At 41.3% G+C, this 19,299-nt stretch overlaps 1 protein-coding gene across 1 annotated transcript; it reads right to left on the bottom strand.

Moving 5' to 3' along the window:
- Positions 1-1,104: 1,104 nt before the first annotated feature.
- aff3 (AF4/FMR2 family, member 3) lies at positions 1,105-19,049 on the bottom strand. The gene is given in 22 exon segments (XM_032529136.1): positions 1,105-2,306; positions 2,413-2,618; positions 2,732-2,781; positions 2,923-3,016; positions 3,135-3,206; positions 3,325-3,461; positions 3,819-3,882; positions 5,165-5,222; positions 5,225-5,267; positions 5,363-5,525; positions 5,638-5,759; positions 5,887-6,341; positions 6,344-7,844; positions 9,917-9,995; positions 9,997-10,107; positions 10,356-10,390; positions 11,094-11,145; positions 12,050-12,107; positions 12,239-12,272; positions 12,936-13,010; positions 16,837-16,878; positions 18,762-19,049. Coding segments are annotated over 22 exon segments (3,645 nt in total). The 5' UTR covers positions 18,834-19,049; the 3' UTR covers positions 1,105-2,184.
- Between the last annotated feature and the right edge of the window lie 250 nt (positions 19,050-19,299).

Genomic DNA, 19,299 nt, shown 5'->3' with positions numbered 1-19,299 from the left:
TCCGCAGACAATAACGACCATGTAGGCGACAGACTTCCCCAAAAATAAATAGCACACTTGTGTCACTTGTCACGGCTTCTGTTAGTCAGAAGCTCATTGAACGAATTAAATTACGATGGAGTAAAATAAGGTCATGCAGACACAAACGGCGGGCTGCAACCTGTTTTTTGTAGGTTACATCGGTGCCTGATTTGATTGACACATGAATTATATAGCTTTTTAAAATCATTTAAGACAACCAAATTGTAAATTGCAAAACGCATGAAGACATTGGTTGATTTACTTGATATTAAATCAAACGGCATAGGCATATAGACTAGGCTACTCAATTGTAGCCTAAATAAATCTTTAAATTAAGGACAGTGGAATAAAGTAAGTCATAATACAGGGAAGAAAAATTGGATTAGTTTGCAACAAACCTCATTTCACAGAATCAAAAACACCATGATGCTATTGACCCAAGGTTTGTCATGGCCTGAAGAGACCCCTTATTGGTTATCTCTGTTGCTATGGTAGCCTACCAGACATCGGATGCTGAAGTTTCATGTGCAACTTGAGACTGTGTCGGTGTAGCAGGAAGTATAGTTGCAGTGATGGATAGTCAGAGAGTGATTGATGAACGTGTGAGTGTGCAGAGAGAGAGGGAGATCTCTGCACAGCTGGGCCGACTGAAGAGTCTGACTCACACACTGTCATTTAGACTGTAGTGTGTTTGTGTGTCAGTGATAGAAATAAAGCCAGAGAGAGAGTAAACAACCTGGGAGCCTCTTCCTTTCCAGGACTAATGCATCAATACATTAACACATGATTTAACACCCTGTCTACAAAGTTTATGATCATGAAATAAAAAACCCACTGTGAGACAATAACAGCAGGATAATCAGTGGGATGCTTCTCCTAAACATTAGGGTGCTTTTCAGGGAGAAAGCTGTGAATTGTGTTTTAGAGACCAGGTTTGCAGAAGGGTACAGGGGGCCATGGGATTGCTGTGTGAATTTGGGGCATCCTTGTTTATAAACAAATACCAATAGTTATGCAAAAGTCTCAGAATCACAGACTGTGTGCATGCCTGTGTCTGAAAATGTCACAATTTCATAGCTCTGAATCACTGCCCACGCATTTTATTTGTTGAGCAACTCAAATAATTTAAAGAAAATGAATGAAAGTAAAACGGCAAATAACTTTGATTGTCCGGCTGACTTTTACAAGGTGAAATAAAACGTCCTGATTTTTAAGAGGTCTTTTGGGCTGATGATTTAAAGAAAGTCTTGATTCACAGGTAACATTGTAAGCCTTCAGTTAAAACATGGAACATAACCCAAATTAGAGGTAAAGGATTACCACCTCGATAGTGATGCTGTCACCTGTGTCACACATTTAAAATGCATACTCCTGAACTAGACCTCAGACAATACACATACAAAAAAGTAAGTGACCTCTTAAACTTCCTTATTCATTAAATTATATAATCCCTTACTCAAAACAGGGACAAAAATAACATTTGCATAAAAGGGATATTGGATGTTGGCAACTAAACTAACCAAACCTTTTTTCTTTCTCCGGTTATTGTTCTTTTTTTCTTCTTCTTTTTTTTCTAAAAACAGATAATCCATCAAATATTGCACAGTAAAAACACATACAAGATATTTAAAAAGAAGAGTCATTGAAACCTTCATTAGAAAAAGATGCAGACAAATTTCCTACTTTAAAGAAAGTGGTATGTGATTGATTGGTCTTTTTTTTTTTTAGCATCTTCTCCTGTTTTGGCAGCAGAGAAACAGTCCACTGGTTAATAATTAAATCTGAAGTATGAAAAGTTTAAAGTTACACATGGAACTGTACTGTATGAGAGTCCTGTCACTGTGGGACATTTGGCAAATGATTAGAGACTTCAAATCCATAGCACACACAACTCTTCAGATTAATCCAATGATGAGGAATAAGGTGCATGTAGTTCATCTGTGAGAAGTTAAAAGACTACTCCTTCAGAAGGTTGTGCACACAGTAAGCACCCCAACATCCTATGAGGATGATCAGGCTCCATGGGATTTCATCCCCCTTCATTTCACACAGCTCAGTAGGTATCAGTGCTGTTCTGTCAGCTGCATAGAGATCCAGAGCTTTGTCTCTTCTAAACATGACCTGGAGATCCAGTGGGCAGGTTACAGTAAATCCTCCCCGTCGTTAGTTAAGTTTGGCACTAATGCGTATCCACTGAAGAGCCTGTCTGGTGTACTGGACAGCGTGAGCAATGCTACTGTGAAGAGTCAACGGCCCAGACAACGTATTTAAGTAGTTGAAGAACTCTGTAATGAAAAAGGAAGACAGACAGTTGGAAGACAGACAGTTGTTTGACCCAATGGGACTTATTTTCATGTAAATTCAACTCAACCAGTGGATGTGTCTGTGTACCTTTATTCTCTTGTGCGAGGTTGTCTGCCACCTCCCAGTACTCATAGCTGTACAGGACACTGTTGGTAATGTTCAGATGATTTGCTGCCATCTGGTGGATACGTTGGGGAATGCTTATGACAGAGGGGAACGCGCTGCCCCCATGTGAACCCCGTCCAAGGTGTTTGGCGTTGGGTGAAAGTGAAGAAGGGGGTCCTCCTGTACCCCTGGAAGCGATAGAACGTACACAAAGAGGTGGTGATCAATGAAGGTGCAGTGGCTGGAATGCAAGCTGATGAAACAGAGAGCATTTAATATGCAGAAGTAATTATCCACCTACTTCCCAGAGTCACTCCAACAGGGCGGTGTAGAAGGCACTTTGGAAGAAGTCTGTAATGACACCATAAACAAGTCATCCACACCCAAATGTTTAAATACTAACACAAACTGGAAAAGACAAAAACATTTACTTTATGTTAATGTCTCTATGTAAATGGTACCTCAGACTTTCTTTTTTTCTTTTAGCTATACCTTAAAGTAGTCCAGCAGAACTTTGGAGTATTTCAGTGCATGGTCCTTCTTTAAACGAAACATTTGCCAGTAAAGGAGGGCAAGGCACCGGAAACTGTGGACAACACAAGCAGACGTCAATGAGACTCAGATGGACCACAAATCATCCTCAAAGTACAGGTCCTTCAGAGTGATGATTGATGTGGCGTAAACAGAGGAAATGACATACGCACCACAGAACCGCCAGCTGTTTGTCTTCCTGTCTTGCCCCAGGGCCAGAGTGGCTCTTCAGCCTCATTGCGTACCTTAAGACACAGGACTGTTAAAATGCAGCGGCAGTTCGTGTATATGTATCTGTGAGTGTATGTGTGTCTCTCAAATCGAAATTATTTGCTTTTGTTTTTGCATGAGTGTACAGCATACCTAATAAGATCCACTGTCTCTGAGTACATGGTATAAGGGGACTTTGCCTCTAGTGGCCCTTCCTCCATTGCTTTCCCGCATTCCATGAAGGAGAGAGCAGCATCAACGTAATTGACAGCCTTTCCCAGTTTGTCCACCTGGAAATAAGAAATCCAAAGTTTAAGTAAGATTGAGAGTAAATATAAAATCAATACGTGCATATTGTAGCCTTAAGTGTCTAAAACAAGCAGGAATTAGCAGAAAAGTACTTCAGCTCTGTGCAGTAGAGGTTTATCCAGGAGGTGTTTAGCCTAGCTTAGACAAAAACTGCACGCAGGGTGAAATGGCTGAATATATCTTATGTTTGCTAGACTCAAGATTTACTTACCTGCTTACTAAACACATTGAAATGTTGCCAAATGTTTAATCTTCCTCCAAGTCAATGTCAATGATTGAACATCCCAGTTTTGCTTAACTGTCGGCATTTTATATTCAGTTAAAGATAAAGGACTCACCATTGCGTCGGCACGGTGCTTCATCCTTTTAGCTTCATGTAAGTAGTACTCAGCATGGTGCGGACTAAGATGGGCAGAAATACAAAAACATGAGCACAGTGCAGTTGTAGTGTTTTTTGTCACCAGTAAGTCACAACAGACAGTTGTCTTTTGAGTGTGTATCTAGTCTAGTCTCGTATTGCCAGACCTACTCCACAGCGCTGTGGAGTAAGGTCTGGCTACACCACAGATACGTTCTGGGATAAGACAGAAAAAACTCTGGGTTGTTTGCATTCTTCAAAGGTCCCATGACATGGTGCTCTTTGGAGGCTTTTAAATAGACATTGGTAGTCCCTTAATACCATGTCTGAAGTCTCTTTGCTGAAATGCAGCCTTGGTGCAGTATTACAGCCACTAGAGCCAGTCCCACAATGAGCTTTCCTAAGGATGTGCTATTTCTGAGTCTGTAGCTTTTGAGGAGGGGGGGGGGCAAGGTGGAGGCAGGAGGTGTGGCCTTGACCAACTGCCACTTTGCTCGTTTGAAAGCCACGAAGCCACTCTCAAGGGTGGGCCAAATTCTCTGGGCGGGCAAAGCAGAGAAAGGGGGAGGTAACCTTGTCCCTTATGACCTCATAAGGGGCAAGATTCCAGATCAGCCAATCTGGGCTTTCATATCCTCAAAGGCAGAGCAGGATACCCAGGGCTCGGTTTACAACTATCGCAATTTCTAACCACTGGGGGACAATAGGCAGGCTGGGAGAACTCATATCAATTTTTAAAAACCTCATAAAATGAAATTTTCATGCCATGGGACCTTTAAACCAATCACTCCGGACGCAGCGATGGTGGCTCTGCAACATAGTCTCGAGAAGGAACTTGTTTATGTGGAACATTTCCACCTGGCAAAAGAAAACGCCATATACAAAATAAATAAAGTTAACTGTTCACCCAATACAGTAATGTGAGCTATTTAAATCAGCTGGATACATGGTTAAACATAATTTGCTTTCACCATATCACCGTGTGTTCTTCGCCCATTGCAATCCCACCAATCGGTCCCAAAACGTCCCAGTTAGATGGTAAATTACATTAACATATTCTTTGTAAATCTTTACAATCAATCCCTAAAAGAACCAAGCAGGCCGGCCTTGCTGCACGATCCATGTTTTCTTCCAAATTTGCAATTTTAGCTTGCTAGGTCAAAGTTTGTTGTTGTTTTCCAAAGCGAACAGAGTTTGAGAACGGCAACACACAGAGAGCGGAAGGTAGCGCTGGATGTCAGACAATTATCCTGGAAATGTTATTCTGTTGATCCAGACTAGTATCTAACAAACATCAAGCAGTGTGGGCTATGCAGTGATGCTCACGTTTCATTGTTTGGCACGGTCCCCCTGTGTCCTGCAGGGCCCCAGGACTCAAGTGGGGTTGGGGCTGTCTTGACACTTTGACACATTCCACCTCCATCTTGGGCTGAGTGCACAGGTGAAGAAAAAAATGTGAAATAAACCAAAAGGCTGTGAGGAATGAAGTTGGGATGATCCAAACAAGGGCTTTAGTTGTATCACCTTTATAGCTGAATCTCTATTCTTGTCTCTGTTTTTGTGGACATGGACGTGATGCTGCTCTGAAGTCTTTGTTTTGAGGGGAGGCTTGGTGGACTCCGGGCTGTCGGACAGTGGAGACAGGGGAGACAACGGCCTCTTGCTGTCCAAGTACTCCTCCAAGTACCTGCACGTATACGAACACACATGGGGTGTAAATATAAATATGCTTATTGTATTTGTGTATACAGCATGATTGTGTATGTGAGACAAAGTGGTGTGTTTAGTTGTTTTTTCACCCGTTGTGTGTGGTCTCGGTGACAAAGTCAGCTGTGTGAGATGAAGACTCTGTATGGCCTGAGAGGTCATTTGCATACGGAATACTCCTCTTGCTTTCACTTTGTGACACACTGTTCTCCAACTGGTCACACACAAACACACATCCGCATGCTTTAAAGAACAAGCCCGTGTCATTGCTTTCATATTTATGCATGCAAACGTACACATCAAATTCAAAAGAGAAGAGGGTAAACATGCATGTTGTCTACCTTGCGTTTCCTTTTACTGTCTTTCGTCACAGTCTCAGGGACGTACAGGTGTTTCATAGCTTCTCTTTGCTTATCCTTGGCTGAGGAAGAAGAGGGTTTTTTAACAGTAGAACTAGTAGTGCTGTCCGGGACCCTTTTGAGAAGACAGAGGTCTATCTGCACCACCAGATTTCTAAGCCCTCGCTGGAAAGGCGCTGTAGCTTGTTCACCACGCCCGAACGGGACCAGGGTGTAGAGTTTTTGCTTCCTCTCACTCTGCTGCCCTTCACTTGGATTACCTGAGGTTGGTATTCTGGGGTGCACCACCTTCGGCCTGCTGGCGTCAGGCCTGCCTGGGCCTTGTTGCCCTCTACTGGGGAGTCTCTTGTGAGAAGTGGAGTCTGCTGGAACTTTAGTTATCGGAGCCTGATATTCCGATTCTGAATCTGAATTTGAAGACGGCGAGGCAGAGGGTAGGAGGATGGTCTGTGAGGAGTTGGGGAACGTGACGGAGGAGGTGATGGATCTTGTTGTAACTCTCTCTCCTCCTCACTTCTCCCTCCCTTTTTTGTCCTTCCCTCGTTATTGGTAGGCAGTCTCTGTTTGACCTGGACTGTTTGCCATTCACGTCTATGTTGCTGCTCCCTCCCCCTCCTCTTTTCCCCTCTTGCAGTCTCCTCTCTTCTCCTCTGCGTCTCTATCACTCCCTCCTCCTCCTCTGCCTCCTCCTCCTCTTCTTCTGCCGAACTCTGGATCCAGGGACGTCTCAGTAGCTGCTCCTCCGCCAGCCTCCTGTCTTCCTTTCTCTCCTGTTTACCTGGTTGTTTTTCCTGATGTCTATTCTGTTTTCTCTCGTGTTTTCTCCCCTCTGCTTGGGTCAAATGATCACCTCTGTGTTCCACCTCCTGTTCCTTGGAATGGGGTTTCTTTTGTGTTGTTTTTGTAAGGTCGACATGCACAGAGTTTGGCGCTGTAGCCTCTGAAGACTTGGCCCTATGTTTAAGGCCGGGTGTTGATCTAGAGTTCAACCCAGTATTAGATTTAGTAGCAGCTTTAGAGGTAGATTGGGAATGAGAACTATGATCAGAGTTGGTTTCACGACTAGCGGGAATTAAGTGCTTAGCTGTTGTGGGGCTATGTTGTAAGCTAGATTGAAATGAAGGCCTGGGCCTGTGGTTGGAGTTGTGGTTGGATCTGCTACTCTGGATTTGCTCTATATGTGATGTGTGTTTGGCTTTTGGAGCCTCAGAGAGCTTTTTAGAACTTGGATGGAAGTTAGGTTTAGGTCTAGATTTGTGTCTGTGACTCTGGTTAGAGTTTATAAGAGCAGAAGCCTTGGGTTTGCTTTGGTCTTGGTTCTCTGTGGATCGGATCTTGGACCTGTGCTGATGAGTTGGCTGAAGATGAGTACTGTTTGTAGGCTTACTTTTGGTGTTGGTGTAAGGCAATGGCGTAATCCTATTTTTTGTCCTGTGGGGATTAGTTGTTAAGCTAGGTTGTGTTGTCCGAACGTCGGGGTAGTGCCGGACCCTGGAAGGAGCAGGTACGCTGGGACTGGGTCTTCTTGGAGGTTCTCCAGATATAGGGCTGGGGCTACGGCTTGCTCTTAGGCTCCCACATGGACTGGGGCATACACTTGGAACCGGGCTAGGGATCGGATTGTGCCTTGGGCTAGGGCTGGGACTTGGGCATGTGCTGGGGAATGGGCTGGGGCTAGGGCAGTAGCTATAACCAGGGCTAGGTAAGGGGCTGTTGTTGTGGCTGTAATTAAAATGTGGGCTGGGAATAGGGCTTTGGCTAGGGCTGTATTCCTGATTGCTGTCCCACGACCTGGCTGGAGATGGGGCTCTTTGAGTGTGGGGAGAGGGAAGGTTTCCTGCAATGCTCTGGGAGGGATCCTGGTCACTGCTGGCAGATTTGTTCCGGGACTTCTTCAGCCATTTATCCAACTGCCACTGGGCCGCAGAGGGGTGATCAGTCTTGAAAGAGCATAGAAAACCAAAAATAAATATTAAATCATAAACTAAATGAATCTAATAGTGAGGCTTAAAAATCTGAGTCAAGTATTTTCAGCAAAACCTACCTAAAGTTTCAAAAGTACAGAAGAATGTTTGACCATTGCATAGTCATGTATACATTATATTGTTGGACTATTATTACTGATTTATTAATGTGTACATAACAGCTAATTTTAACTACTTCGTTGTTAAGGAGTTCAGCCCAAATAAACAATTCTGGCTACAATTGGCTCCTGAAAAATGTTGTCAGTGCAGAAAGAGTGTGTTTTAATTCAAACAAAATTGTCTAAAGAATTACCTGAATCAAGAAAGTATAAAATGTGTTTCTTTACTAGAATTATGAAAAACTTGATTTAAAAAAATACTCAAAACAAATTGAATTGCATTGAAAACCTGTAAAAATATTCCTGTGGATTTCATTCACATTTTAAGAAAATAAGAGGTCCAAGAGGACTCAATTATGGACTAAAATGACTTAATAAGAAGTACATTTCTGCAGGTAACATACAGCATGTATTGTAATTTAAAAAGGAGATAACTAGAACGTTAAAAAAGAATTATTAATAAGTAACTTAAGCTCTGAAATATGGATGTATTAAAGTAGTGAAGTAGAAGTGTGAAGTAACAGAAAATCGAAATACTTGAGTAAAGTACAATTACCTCAAACTTGTACTTAAGTGCGATATGTGAGCAAATCTATTTGTTACACTCCACTGTACACGTTTTTTTCTGTACTAGTTCAGAGATAACAAGGTGCTAGCAGAGACAACCATGGGAGGAATGACACATATTACAATACTCACTGCACATAACAAATACCTCACTGACTCAGCTGCGATTAAAACAATTTAAACTCCAAAAATTGGAATCTGGATAATGACTCTTGTCTAAAAAGCGTGTTAAAAATTCCAACTGACACTATAACCTCCTTTCAATAGCCTACTTACTACATAGTCTCACAGCACACATCTGTGCTTACAGTAGCTCAACCCCCATCCAATTATGCCAAATGACTCACTTACTGTTTGCTCAACAACTGGCTTGGTAACCAAAAATGAGATGAACACATGAGAAAGCAGAAGTTTCTACTAAATAGAAAAAAAACAAAGAGGATACTCACGGCTGGAGAGCAAACTTCTTTCTCTCTCTCTCCCTCTCTCGCGTTCTCTCTTTCTCTCGTTGCTGACCAGGAACTAAATTAAACCTCTACTCCTCAAGTCAAACAGTGACCCCCTCCCCACATCCCTCACCCTCTTTCCAGAGAAGACACTGCATCTCTTGTACAGTCTCAACTGCCCTCCCTCCTTCTTTTCTGTCCCTCCTTCTTTCTCCCAATACCTAGAACTCTGAATTCACTGCTTCCATAACTCCAACCCCCATCTCTTCCTTGGGAGACATTTAAACAGTCCACGTAAATGAAAAACACATGGTGTTCACCCCTACGCCTCACCACCCCCAAACACACACTTCACTCCCTCCCTCTCTATAGGGGCCCAATGTAGTGCATGTTTAGTAATACAGTCCACCATGTCATACAGGGCCTTCCATTCATAAAAGAGGAGCAGGTTTCCCCTTCATTCCACACATAGTACACATCTCAACAGCCACAATGCCGCACACCTCCAAAAGCCCGTCATACCTACCACACTCCACACCTCAGCACTAAGTGACCAATTCACTAGTTAACTAAGATAATGCTATGGAAGTAGTCCATATTATCTGTGTGCACAGTTGGTTTGAAAGCAAAGGGAACTTTAGTTGTAGATGTAAACATGAACTTGAGTCTTGATGACTTCCACCTCCAGAGGGCTTTCTTCTTCAAGACTGGACCAAAGCTACCCCTGCCCCTCACCCTCCCCATCTACAACTCATATGCATTCCTCATTCCTCTGTCCCTTCCCACACCTGCCGTCAACTGCCTTGAGGCCACCTCTCCCTGCAGAGAATTTACTCGAGGAAGAGACAGACAGGCGAGGCATGGACAGAGAAGATAGAGAGCAGAAGAAGAGGAGGCTGTGGCTCAGCGTTGGTACCTCCTTGCTGTTGTGGCTGTGAGTTGGCTGCGTGTTGGTAGGCGATGCAGGATCTGGGAGAACGTCTGGGCTCCGGCTTCCGGGAGTGAAAGCTGCTGCTTCCCGACCCAGCAGTGGAGTCCGAGCCTGAAGAGTCTGAACTGGAATGTCTCACCCGCCTGCCATGTGTGTGCACTCGCTGTGCTGACAGGCTGTCAATCAACACACACACACACACACACACCACCACACACACCACACACACACACCACACACACACACACACACACACACACACACACACTACACACACACCTCAGAGAGGGGTCAGTGAAAATACACAGCCGAGTGGAGTCCACACACACATACACACACAGGGCGGCAGACAGATACTTATGTTTACAGACAAACATCCAAAGCTCATTTCCATAATACACACTTGATATTTGTAATATAGTACCTGTGTCCATCCCAGGAAGTAGACTCATGAGTTACCTTCAGGGACACAAAAACAAAACAGTAAGTAATTATCTACCACAGCAGCATAATGTACAGCTGGCTTCACTCAATGTCTTACCTCTGCTGTCTTAATATTCTTAGTAGCAGTTGTGCCAAACTGCGTATAGGTGTGTGTGCACACAATTAAACACTACCAGAAAAACAGGCATCCTTCAGCAGGAGCTGCCAAACAATCCAGTCATAGTCTCTGTTTCGCTTTGTCTTACACTTCCTTTTTCTGTTCTCTCCCACTCTCCTCCACTGTCTGTTGGCCTTCTTAAGCATGCACGTAACATGAAGATATGTCCAGCTTAGATCAAAACTAAGTAGTTACTCAATGTATCAGTTATTATTTCTGCCTAATATCTGTCCCATATGGAATTAGAAGACACTGCTATCATACAAAACATGCATCTTCCAGTAATACACATAATATATAACAACATTACATTGCTGTTACAACATTACTTTTATATACTTTCAAAAAAACATATTTACATGGAAAAATTCCAAATGAACTTCAACCTTAAACTGAAAATAACTGCCACAAGCCTGCAATTTATCCAGATGAAAGGCTTTTTTTCTCTCATCTCTCAGACTTTCTCCAAGAAACTGGATAATTAATCTTACGAAACAATAATGCTGATGTTATTATTATTATTCACCAGTAACAATAAAGACATACAGTAGTATCACCTACCCTTTGAGTGTCATCATCATCACTGCTCAGCTTCAGATCATCAGCAAGCATTCTGTAAGCAATGAAACACAGACTCAAACACTAGGATATTTAATAGAGACGCACCAATACCGATTCTGATGACTAAGGACATCTACCAATACTGAGTACTGAGTTCTTTTACAAATCCATTGTATCAGATTGGTGTATCCATAGTTTTAAACACTTTAAAGTCATCTGAAAAATGTTCATCAAAATAAAAAAATGATGGGTTATTTTTACAGTAAACTTCCATAACAATAAGCTTCTGTAGGCTTCTGGAAATGGGATCAAACCAAGACACTGTATTAGCCAGATATTTATACACATAATCCGAAGTAAGTAAGTTAGTAAAGATATTGTAGAACGTATTTTTATTTGCAGTTATATTTCAAAAACAAAGATAACTCAGTTCTCAAAGCCTCACAAATTTGCATCCAAACGTGTCAAATGACCTTGACATATTGTACTAATCTCTCTCTTGTTAATATATGTAATTAGGTACATTTCAGTTACATTGCAAATAGTGCTCGGACTCTGTGGAAAAAAAGGCTTCTTCCAAATGTTTAGAAAATGTTACATCACAAAGGCTGTGTGAGAAGGTGGAACAGGCAATCGGCTTACAACACTGAACATGTGTTTTGCCGTAAAAGGAGGATGTAAAGAGGTAACAAACAGGAGCACATCGCTCTCAACTGACAGCTTTAGGAATGTTAACTGACCTTTGACCTGACCTTGTTATGTAGCCTGAAACCCTGTGTGTGCTGACCCATAAGTCTCTTTCCTTAATGCTGTTCCCTGTGATTGTACTGACGATGATGTCCATGATTTGTAATTTCACAAAAGTTGCTGAGAAGAAAACATAAATCATGTGTGTGATATATTATATTGTCTGTGCTTGACCTTCAGTGGATCATGTTTCCTCATTACCCACTTACGATTTGTGAGGTGCCACGCAAGGGTGACGGGTCATTCGCAGCTGTACATCCCCCCGATCTTACAGAGAGAGAGCGAGTGAGAGAGAGAGATCAAACATGTTTAAAACCAGACGACAAACAATGTATTAACAGAGAGCCAACTGTACACATATCAGACAAACAACCTTCTCAGTAAATGTTATCACATACTTTGCCTTTGCTGTGCAGTTGGTAGTTTTGCTTCCTTTGGAAAGAGGGAGAAAAAAAGATAGTGAGCAAAAAACTCTATTTACATACCTAAATGCTTAATTATTTGTTTTGTTTTTTAATATATTTATTAATGGAGCTCAATTCTATAACGCAGTTTTTATCTGTGTTTTTAAAGGAGCCATGCTCATAATTTCATTCATGCTTTACATATTTCTGTTTTGCGGAATGACAATAAAAGGATCCTTAAGTCTAAAAGAGTACTACACGGATTTTGCATTACACTACAGTATAACATTGTCACGAAGGGCAACCTTTTTTTTTTTTTAAAGGATAAAAATCACAAGCACAGTTCGCTTAGGAGTTGCGGTTGTGTTATGCTAGTAGTGGCTGATGTAGCCTCAAACCGCTAGCCTGAAGCAGAGCTGAGGAGCGGGTTCCAGAGGTCTAGTAAGCGGACTTCTTTCTAACTCTAAACACCCAGATTTTTAAACTTGTAGTCTTCAGACCCAACTGACACCGACTCAAGTGACACCACTTAAGGCAATTTATCAGATTTCGCACAGCTCTCTCTGGACCCACAACTGGTTTTATACACATACACGGTAGTACTCCCCAAGGCCTGTAAACATACTTTTTTAGGGGAGTTCCCCTTTAATTATCAAACGATAAACAACACATATACAACAAACACACATACCTTAGGGTTATAGAGAATTCGTTGGGCCCGGTCACCCCCTAAGGCTTGCTGAGACGGCCAGGACTGAGTCATGTCCTGTGCAACAGAAGGGGGGAGGGTCAAAGGTGAATTGTGAGACTTCACTGTGATTGATTTTCTAAATATACACCACCTCCAGCCATCCTAAATCTGTTCCCAGAACGTTCTTCATTTTTCTTTCATTTAAGAGCAACTTATCTCTCCAATTTACTTGCAAACAGTGCGGAGAGCCTCATTTGACAGCTCTGTTTCTTCCCACCAGGGGGGAGTGTGACTGTGATAAATATGGGTTAGTCTCAGCGTCTGGTGTTGGCTGTAGGCTGAACGATGTGCGTTACAAGGTTGGTGTGGGAGTGTACACTTTGCAGCTGTGTCAAGATTCCTCTGCAATCATTTTGTTTCATTTTGATCTCTTGCCCTCTTTTTGATCCCTCTCTATTTTTTTTTTATCTCTAGCCGTATCTTTTTCCAGGTATTTCAAGTATCTGCTATTTATTTTTGTTTAAGCTATTTTTATGTTTCACAGCTCTTTTCTCTTTTTAAAAGTGAACAAAGTGAACAAATTAAAGACCCTGGCTCCATTTGTTTTGTTTGTGAACCAATTACACAGTATAGTCTGAAAATGTGATTTTATGAACTTTCTAGAAAATTTCATGATTTTACATTCCAAGAGGACCGGTCTGAGTTTCACTAGACTGACAAGTTTAATATATGTATAAAAGAAAAAATAACATTAAATAATTTGCTAGTTACAATCTATTGAATGTGAAGCTGTTCTTGCTTTTTTTTATTTCTTATCAAAGTTAGTTGACTACATTTAGCAAAAATATAAAATTTTAAGACATCAGTTCACGCTCAGTACTTACATTTTACAGGCTGAAAGAGTAGTGAATCAGCAATACATTAATTTATTATGAAAACTGTTTTTAGCGGCAACCATATTTAATTCTTAAACGCATTGTGCAATTACAGCCAAATTTAGTTTACAGTTTACATAAAAAGTGGATGGTAGTTCACTTATAGGTGGCGCTACAGCAACGTGATAAGGTCTAACCCTCACACCGCATCCTTTAACAAATCCCGAATGTTCTTACATACAAAACAAAATTCTGCCTTCTCCCGATTAGTTTACATGTTGATACAAAATTTAAAAATAAATGTTTATTTATTTTTTATTTATTTTTTTATTTCAGGACAATGCACACTGATGAACATGTACAGCAGTACACGTAACAATACCAGATTGTAGCCCGAGGGCTAATTTCCAACTATAGTCCCGGCTGGTTGAAGTTCCAATAAAAAAATGACAAAGGATATTCAATAAGATCATTTGTTGTGATGATTGTGTATGTTTCGGTTTTCCTGTCCTGATTGTGTAAGGTTATGATGACGGTTTCTGTTTCCTGGTTATTTTGTAGTAGTCTAGTTCTGTTGTGTCTTGTCTTGTTTTACTTCCTGTCTTTTAGTTGTCCCGCCCGTGTGATTGTCTAATGTCTTTGTTTTTTGTTAATAAATCCTCAACCTACACCTACCAGCTCTCTGCTTTTGGGTCCTTAAATTCCCTGAGTTGTAACAATTAACAATTAACAATGTTATTTATGACAAGGAGAAACAGAGAAAAAAATGTAGGCTTGCCAGAACTGTGAACGCTCTAAGCTCTTTTGAGTTATCAAAACAGTGTTTACAAAACATGATTATTATAGCCTACTGTATTTTTATTATAGGATCATTATTTTTTTATTTCAAATACATTTGGTGCATTCTCACAGATCAGTGACAGCAGATGTCACTGCTCACACTGATTCAAGTGATTACACTTGATTATACAACTGGACTATTATGAAAATGGAAACCATTTCTTATTTGTTCTCTGCACCATACTCGAGAGGAAACCAGCCACACGGAGAGAGATCTGCATCCACATGGCACAGTTTGTGCTCCTGCTCTGATTATAATCTCTGCTGATTAGATTGCCTGTAGTCACATTCAAACAAACCAGGCCCTTATGGATGCTGACAAAATGGCCTGGTTTCGTACCACAGCATAATCTGGTTCCTCAGCTGTGTGTCCTAATGTGGGAGCATGGGGGTTCAGTGTGTAATGTGTGAGGTGATCACTGGGTGAGGGATAGCAGTAGCAGAAACACTGACCAAGCTCTGGAAAAGGTACAGTTTTTCAGCAGGGTTGTCTGAGGATTTGTGTGTGTGTAGCCTATATGTGCTTGTGTGTGTCGGTGGTCAGAGTGCGGATCAGAATGTGTGGTAACAAAACTCAGCTAAAGTTGTTGAGATTGGAATAGATAAGCATTTTGGAAATTACACTTATATCGATACCACTTACAGTGGTGCTCATAAGTTCACATGCCTATGCTTAAGTTGACTAAAAAGAGGAATAAAAAAATAGTGTTTTGGAAATTTATCTTAACACCTTAATTTAAAAAAAAAGAGGTAAAATCCAACCTTTAACGACACCAATTTTCTTTGTGAATGAATATTGTATTGTAAATAAATAAATGTTATTCCTTAAAATACAGGGGGCATACGTATACACCCCCCCCTATGTTAAAGTCCCATAGAGGCAGGCAGATTTTTATTATTAAAGGCCAGTTATTTCATGGATCAGGATACTATGCATCCTGATAAAGTTATCTTGGCCTTTGGAATTAAAATAGCCCCACACTCATCACATACCCTTCACCGTACATAGAGATCGCCATGGGAGACTTTCCATAAAATCATCTCTAAATGCAAATCCAACCAGCTATTAGTCTAACTGAAATGATTGTGTTACATTCAGACAGCTAGCTCCTCCCCCTGGTTGAAGTGTTTATGCTAAGCTATGCTAACCAGCTGCTGGCTGTAGCTTTTCTCTTTAGCGTACAGACATGAGAATGGTATCGTTCTTCCAGCTAACGCTCAATCAAGATGTGTCAAATTATTTCTTTAACTTTAGTTAGAGTCTGCTAGAAGGAATGTTTCCAGTTTCATTTATTTAAATCCTAAGATGCTCATGAGATGACAAATGTTTATCAACCTGGCAGGTGACTCAAAGCTTTTCTTCCTCCACTTCAAACTTGCCACCTCTACAGTAAGCCCTCGAGGGCCAGTGTTTCCTCTCTCTGCTCATCCTTTCACTTCATTAACTCTCAGTCACCAAGGACACAGCACCAGACCTCAGCCCTTTCCTCCTCCAACAACAACAAGGTCTCCCCGGGGGGCAATTGTTTTTCTATCTTCCTCCCATCCTTTCCCCCCCCCAGGTTTTGTACTCTATTCTCCCCTCCGCTCCTCTATTGTCCCCAATGACAGGACACGAAAGCATATCCCCACCCCGGTTTCGATTTCCGATAAATATTCTCGTTCAGCATCTAGACATAAGTTTGCTCTTTTTCTGTTTTATTTATTTCAAAAAAGATTTTTTTTGGGTTTGGGGCTTTTGTAGACAAAACAAGTTTTTAAGACGCACTTTCCTTTTGGGGGAAATTTAAATGGGGATTTTAACTATTTTCGGATTATAGTAAAAAAAGGGGCTAAAAACTATTATTAAATTTTTAATTTTTAAATTAAAATTATCCACCCTCCAGTCAGCCCCATACCTATTTCTGCAGGGTTTTTTTCCCCTAAGCAAGTCTGTAATTATTTTTTGTCTTTCTAAGTAAAAAGTTCCCCATACGATACCAGTACGGTCAGAACACTCTTTTAAGCTGTTTTTAAGTCAAAACCTGAAAAAATGAAAATATCCCCCCCAATTAAACCCCATACTTTAAGAGAGAGAATCAAATTATTGAAAATGTTCAAAAACAATTTACCGCTATGGTGTTCATTTAATTTTTAAATGAAAAAGAAATCATCAAAGTAAGCAATGCAAAAAAAAAAATTCTTACCTCCAGAATATTTTTGGCACAGTTTGTTGGGGTTCTTTTTACCCTTTCAAACAAAAAAGTGTGGTAAACGGGAAACCACAGGAATTCCCACTGACAGGGATTTGGACAACAGACACAACCCAGCTTCAACTTACCCACACAGGGGAAAAAAGGGCCCGTTGCACACAAACCCTCTAGCATTAAAATTTCAATGCAGGTGGTCCTCTAAACCACACACAAAATTTACAGCAAAAAAAACTGTGCCTTTTTATACACCCCCACAAAACACCCCCACACACAACACACACACCACACACACACAGATCTGACTCATTCTTTTTCACCAGGCCGTATTTCCCAAATTGGCATTCAGTCTCCCTTTCACAAAGATAACATACACACATATACAGTACATACACTAACAAATCAACTTCTGCACTCTGCTCCCGCCTTTTTGCTGCAACATTCATAACACTGTCACACTTGTTCACTTAACTGTCAATCTTACAGTCTCTCTCTCTCTCTCTCTCTCTCTCACACACACGCATACACACACACACACACACACACACACACATACACACAATTATGAGAGTTGAGAGGAGGTTGAAAGCTTGTTGATGACTCATCTTAAAAATCACAGCTGCAGATGATCAGACGGATGTTGATTCTGTTGCAAGCAACTTTCGGTTTCCATCTGCATCAGGTAACCCCGCTCTCCCTCCCCCACGTTTCTCCACTTTTTACAAAACCCAAGAACAATGTTGCTCAAGCATTAGTGCTTTCTATTTATGTGGAAATGTGTTTCATTCTGTGTTTTTTTTTGGTGAAATCAGATTATCCCACTGCACAAACTAATATAACATATATTGTTTCCTCTAGTTCCTCATTCATAAAAGTCATCACACTCGTTATACATCTCAGGTTTGGTTTTTGGTTGACTTTTTCATCGTTCTGAATTTCTACGTGGACCTCATCTGCAGAAGACTTATATGGACTTCCTGCTTGGTTATATACATTTCAGACCTTAAACATTTCATTTGAAAACACTAATCCATTTTCATTTAGGTGACCTGCTTCTTTCTTGTAGGACCCACTCTGTCATCTTGTGCCATCTGCGCAACTTAAGTATAAGTATGCACGATAAAAAAAAATGTTTGTGTGCGTGTGTGTGAAACTGCCTCTTCTCGCATGCATGACTCACTAAGGTCAGCGTCTGAGTGGCTGGACTCTAAGCCTGCGGATGTAAAACAGTGTGTGTGAAAACTGTCACAAACAGCTACAAGGCAGTTATGGGGCTGTGGGCACTAAATAAAAAACATAAACACAGACAGACAGTGTTTTATCTCCCTGTGGCAGTGCACAAGCTAAAGCCTGGTCTGCTTCCTCAGTTTACACTAACACATCCATTAGTATGGATATTATCATTAGCAATGTGTTTCACACGTCCATACCAACCCGCACCACAGGCTACAGCTCTGGTGCAATACCCTGATGAGTGAACATTCCCCCGGGGCCAAACAAACCACAACCCATCATAACACCTGCAGCAAACAGCATGCAAGCCAACTACTACTAACCACCTGTTACATTCTTAAAGCATCAGCAATTACTGAAGTTATGCTCATTTTCAGCTGCTATTCAGAACTTCAATCTACGTTGAGTGCCTTTCACAAAAATATGAAAACCCTTTATATATCTGCAAACTTAATATTTATGAAGATAGAAACACAAATTGCACGACCGGAATTATTCTCTTATTTTATTTCAGAATTCAGTAATCTTTCAAAAATTAACCTGCAGGTAGGCCTACTCTATGTAGCCTAGGCTACAATTTATGGTCTTTAAACATGTATAGTCTTGTGCAAGAACAAAAACAATGTTGAAAGACGTACTCAAACTGCTTTATAAATAGGCTATTACCCACACTCCATGCACCCTCTCACCTGAGAATATGCGCATCTGAGTAGAAAACAGACAATGGAAAGTTCCCCTTTGCCACCGAGGACAGTAGGCATGGTTCCTGGAGATGGTCAGTTCTCTTCTCCGGTGTCCATTCCAGTGTGGACTCGCGTTAAGAGCGACGGATGCCCCTGCGTGACGCTGGCAGACCGGGCTCTTCACTGCCGGAAAGTGTCTGTGTCAATGGGGGAGACAGAGGGTGATGTAGGCGGGCCGGGAAACGTCAGAGATGACACACACGCAGCTCACGCAGGAACATCACGACTCAAAGCACCCCGGTGGCTGTTCATCACCGGTGCTTTTCAAAGGCATAGCCTATTAGGATGTCAGCGCTGCTAAATACACCAGCGACGGGACACTTTGTAATGTAGTAAGATTTATGACATAAATGTCTAATTTACAGGGGCTGCGTTAAGAATTAAGGGGCCCTTAAACCAACATTAACCAAACTGATGTTTTGGCCACATGGGGGCATCGCAACAAGTGTGCCAATATAATACATGACAGTGTGTTGTAAACAAG

Source organism: Etheostoma spectabile, chromosome 11, assembly GCF_008692095.1.
Source record: "Etheostoma spectabile isolate EspeVRDwgs_2016 chromosome 11, UIUC_Espe_1.0, whole genome shotgun sequence".
In the NCBI taxonomy this organism is placed as follows: Eukaryota; Metazoa; Chordata; class Actinopteri; order Perciformes; family Percidae; genus Etheostoma; species Etheostoma spectabile.
This window is presented reverse-complemented; position numbering and strand designations above follow the sequence as displayed.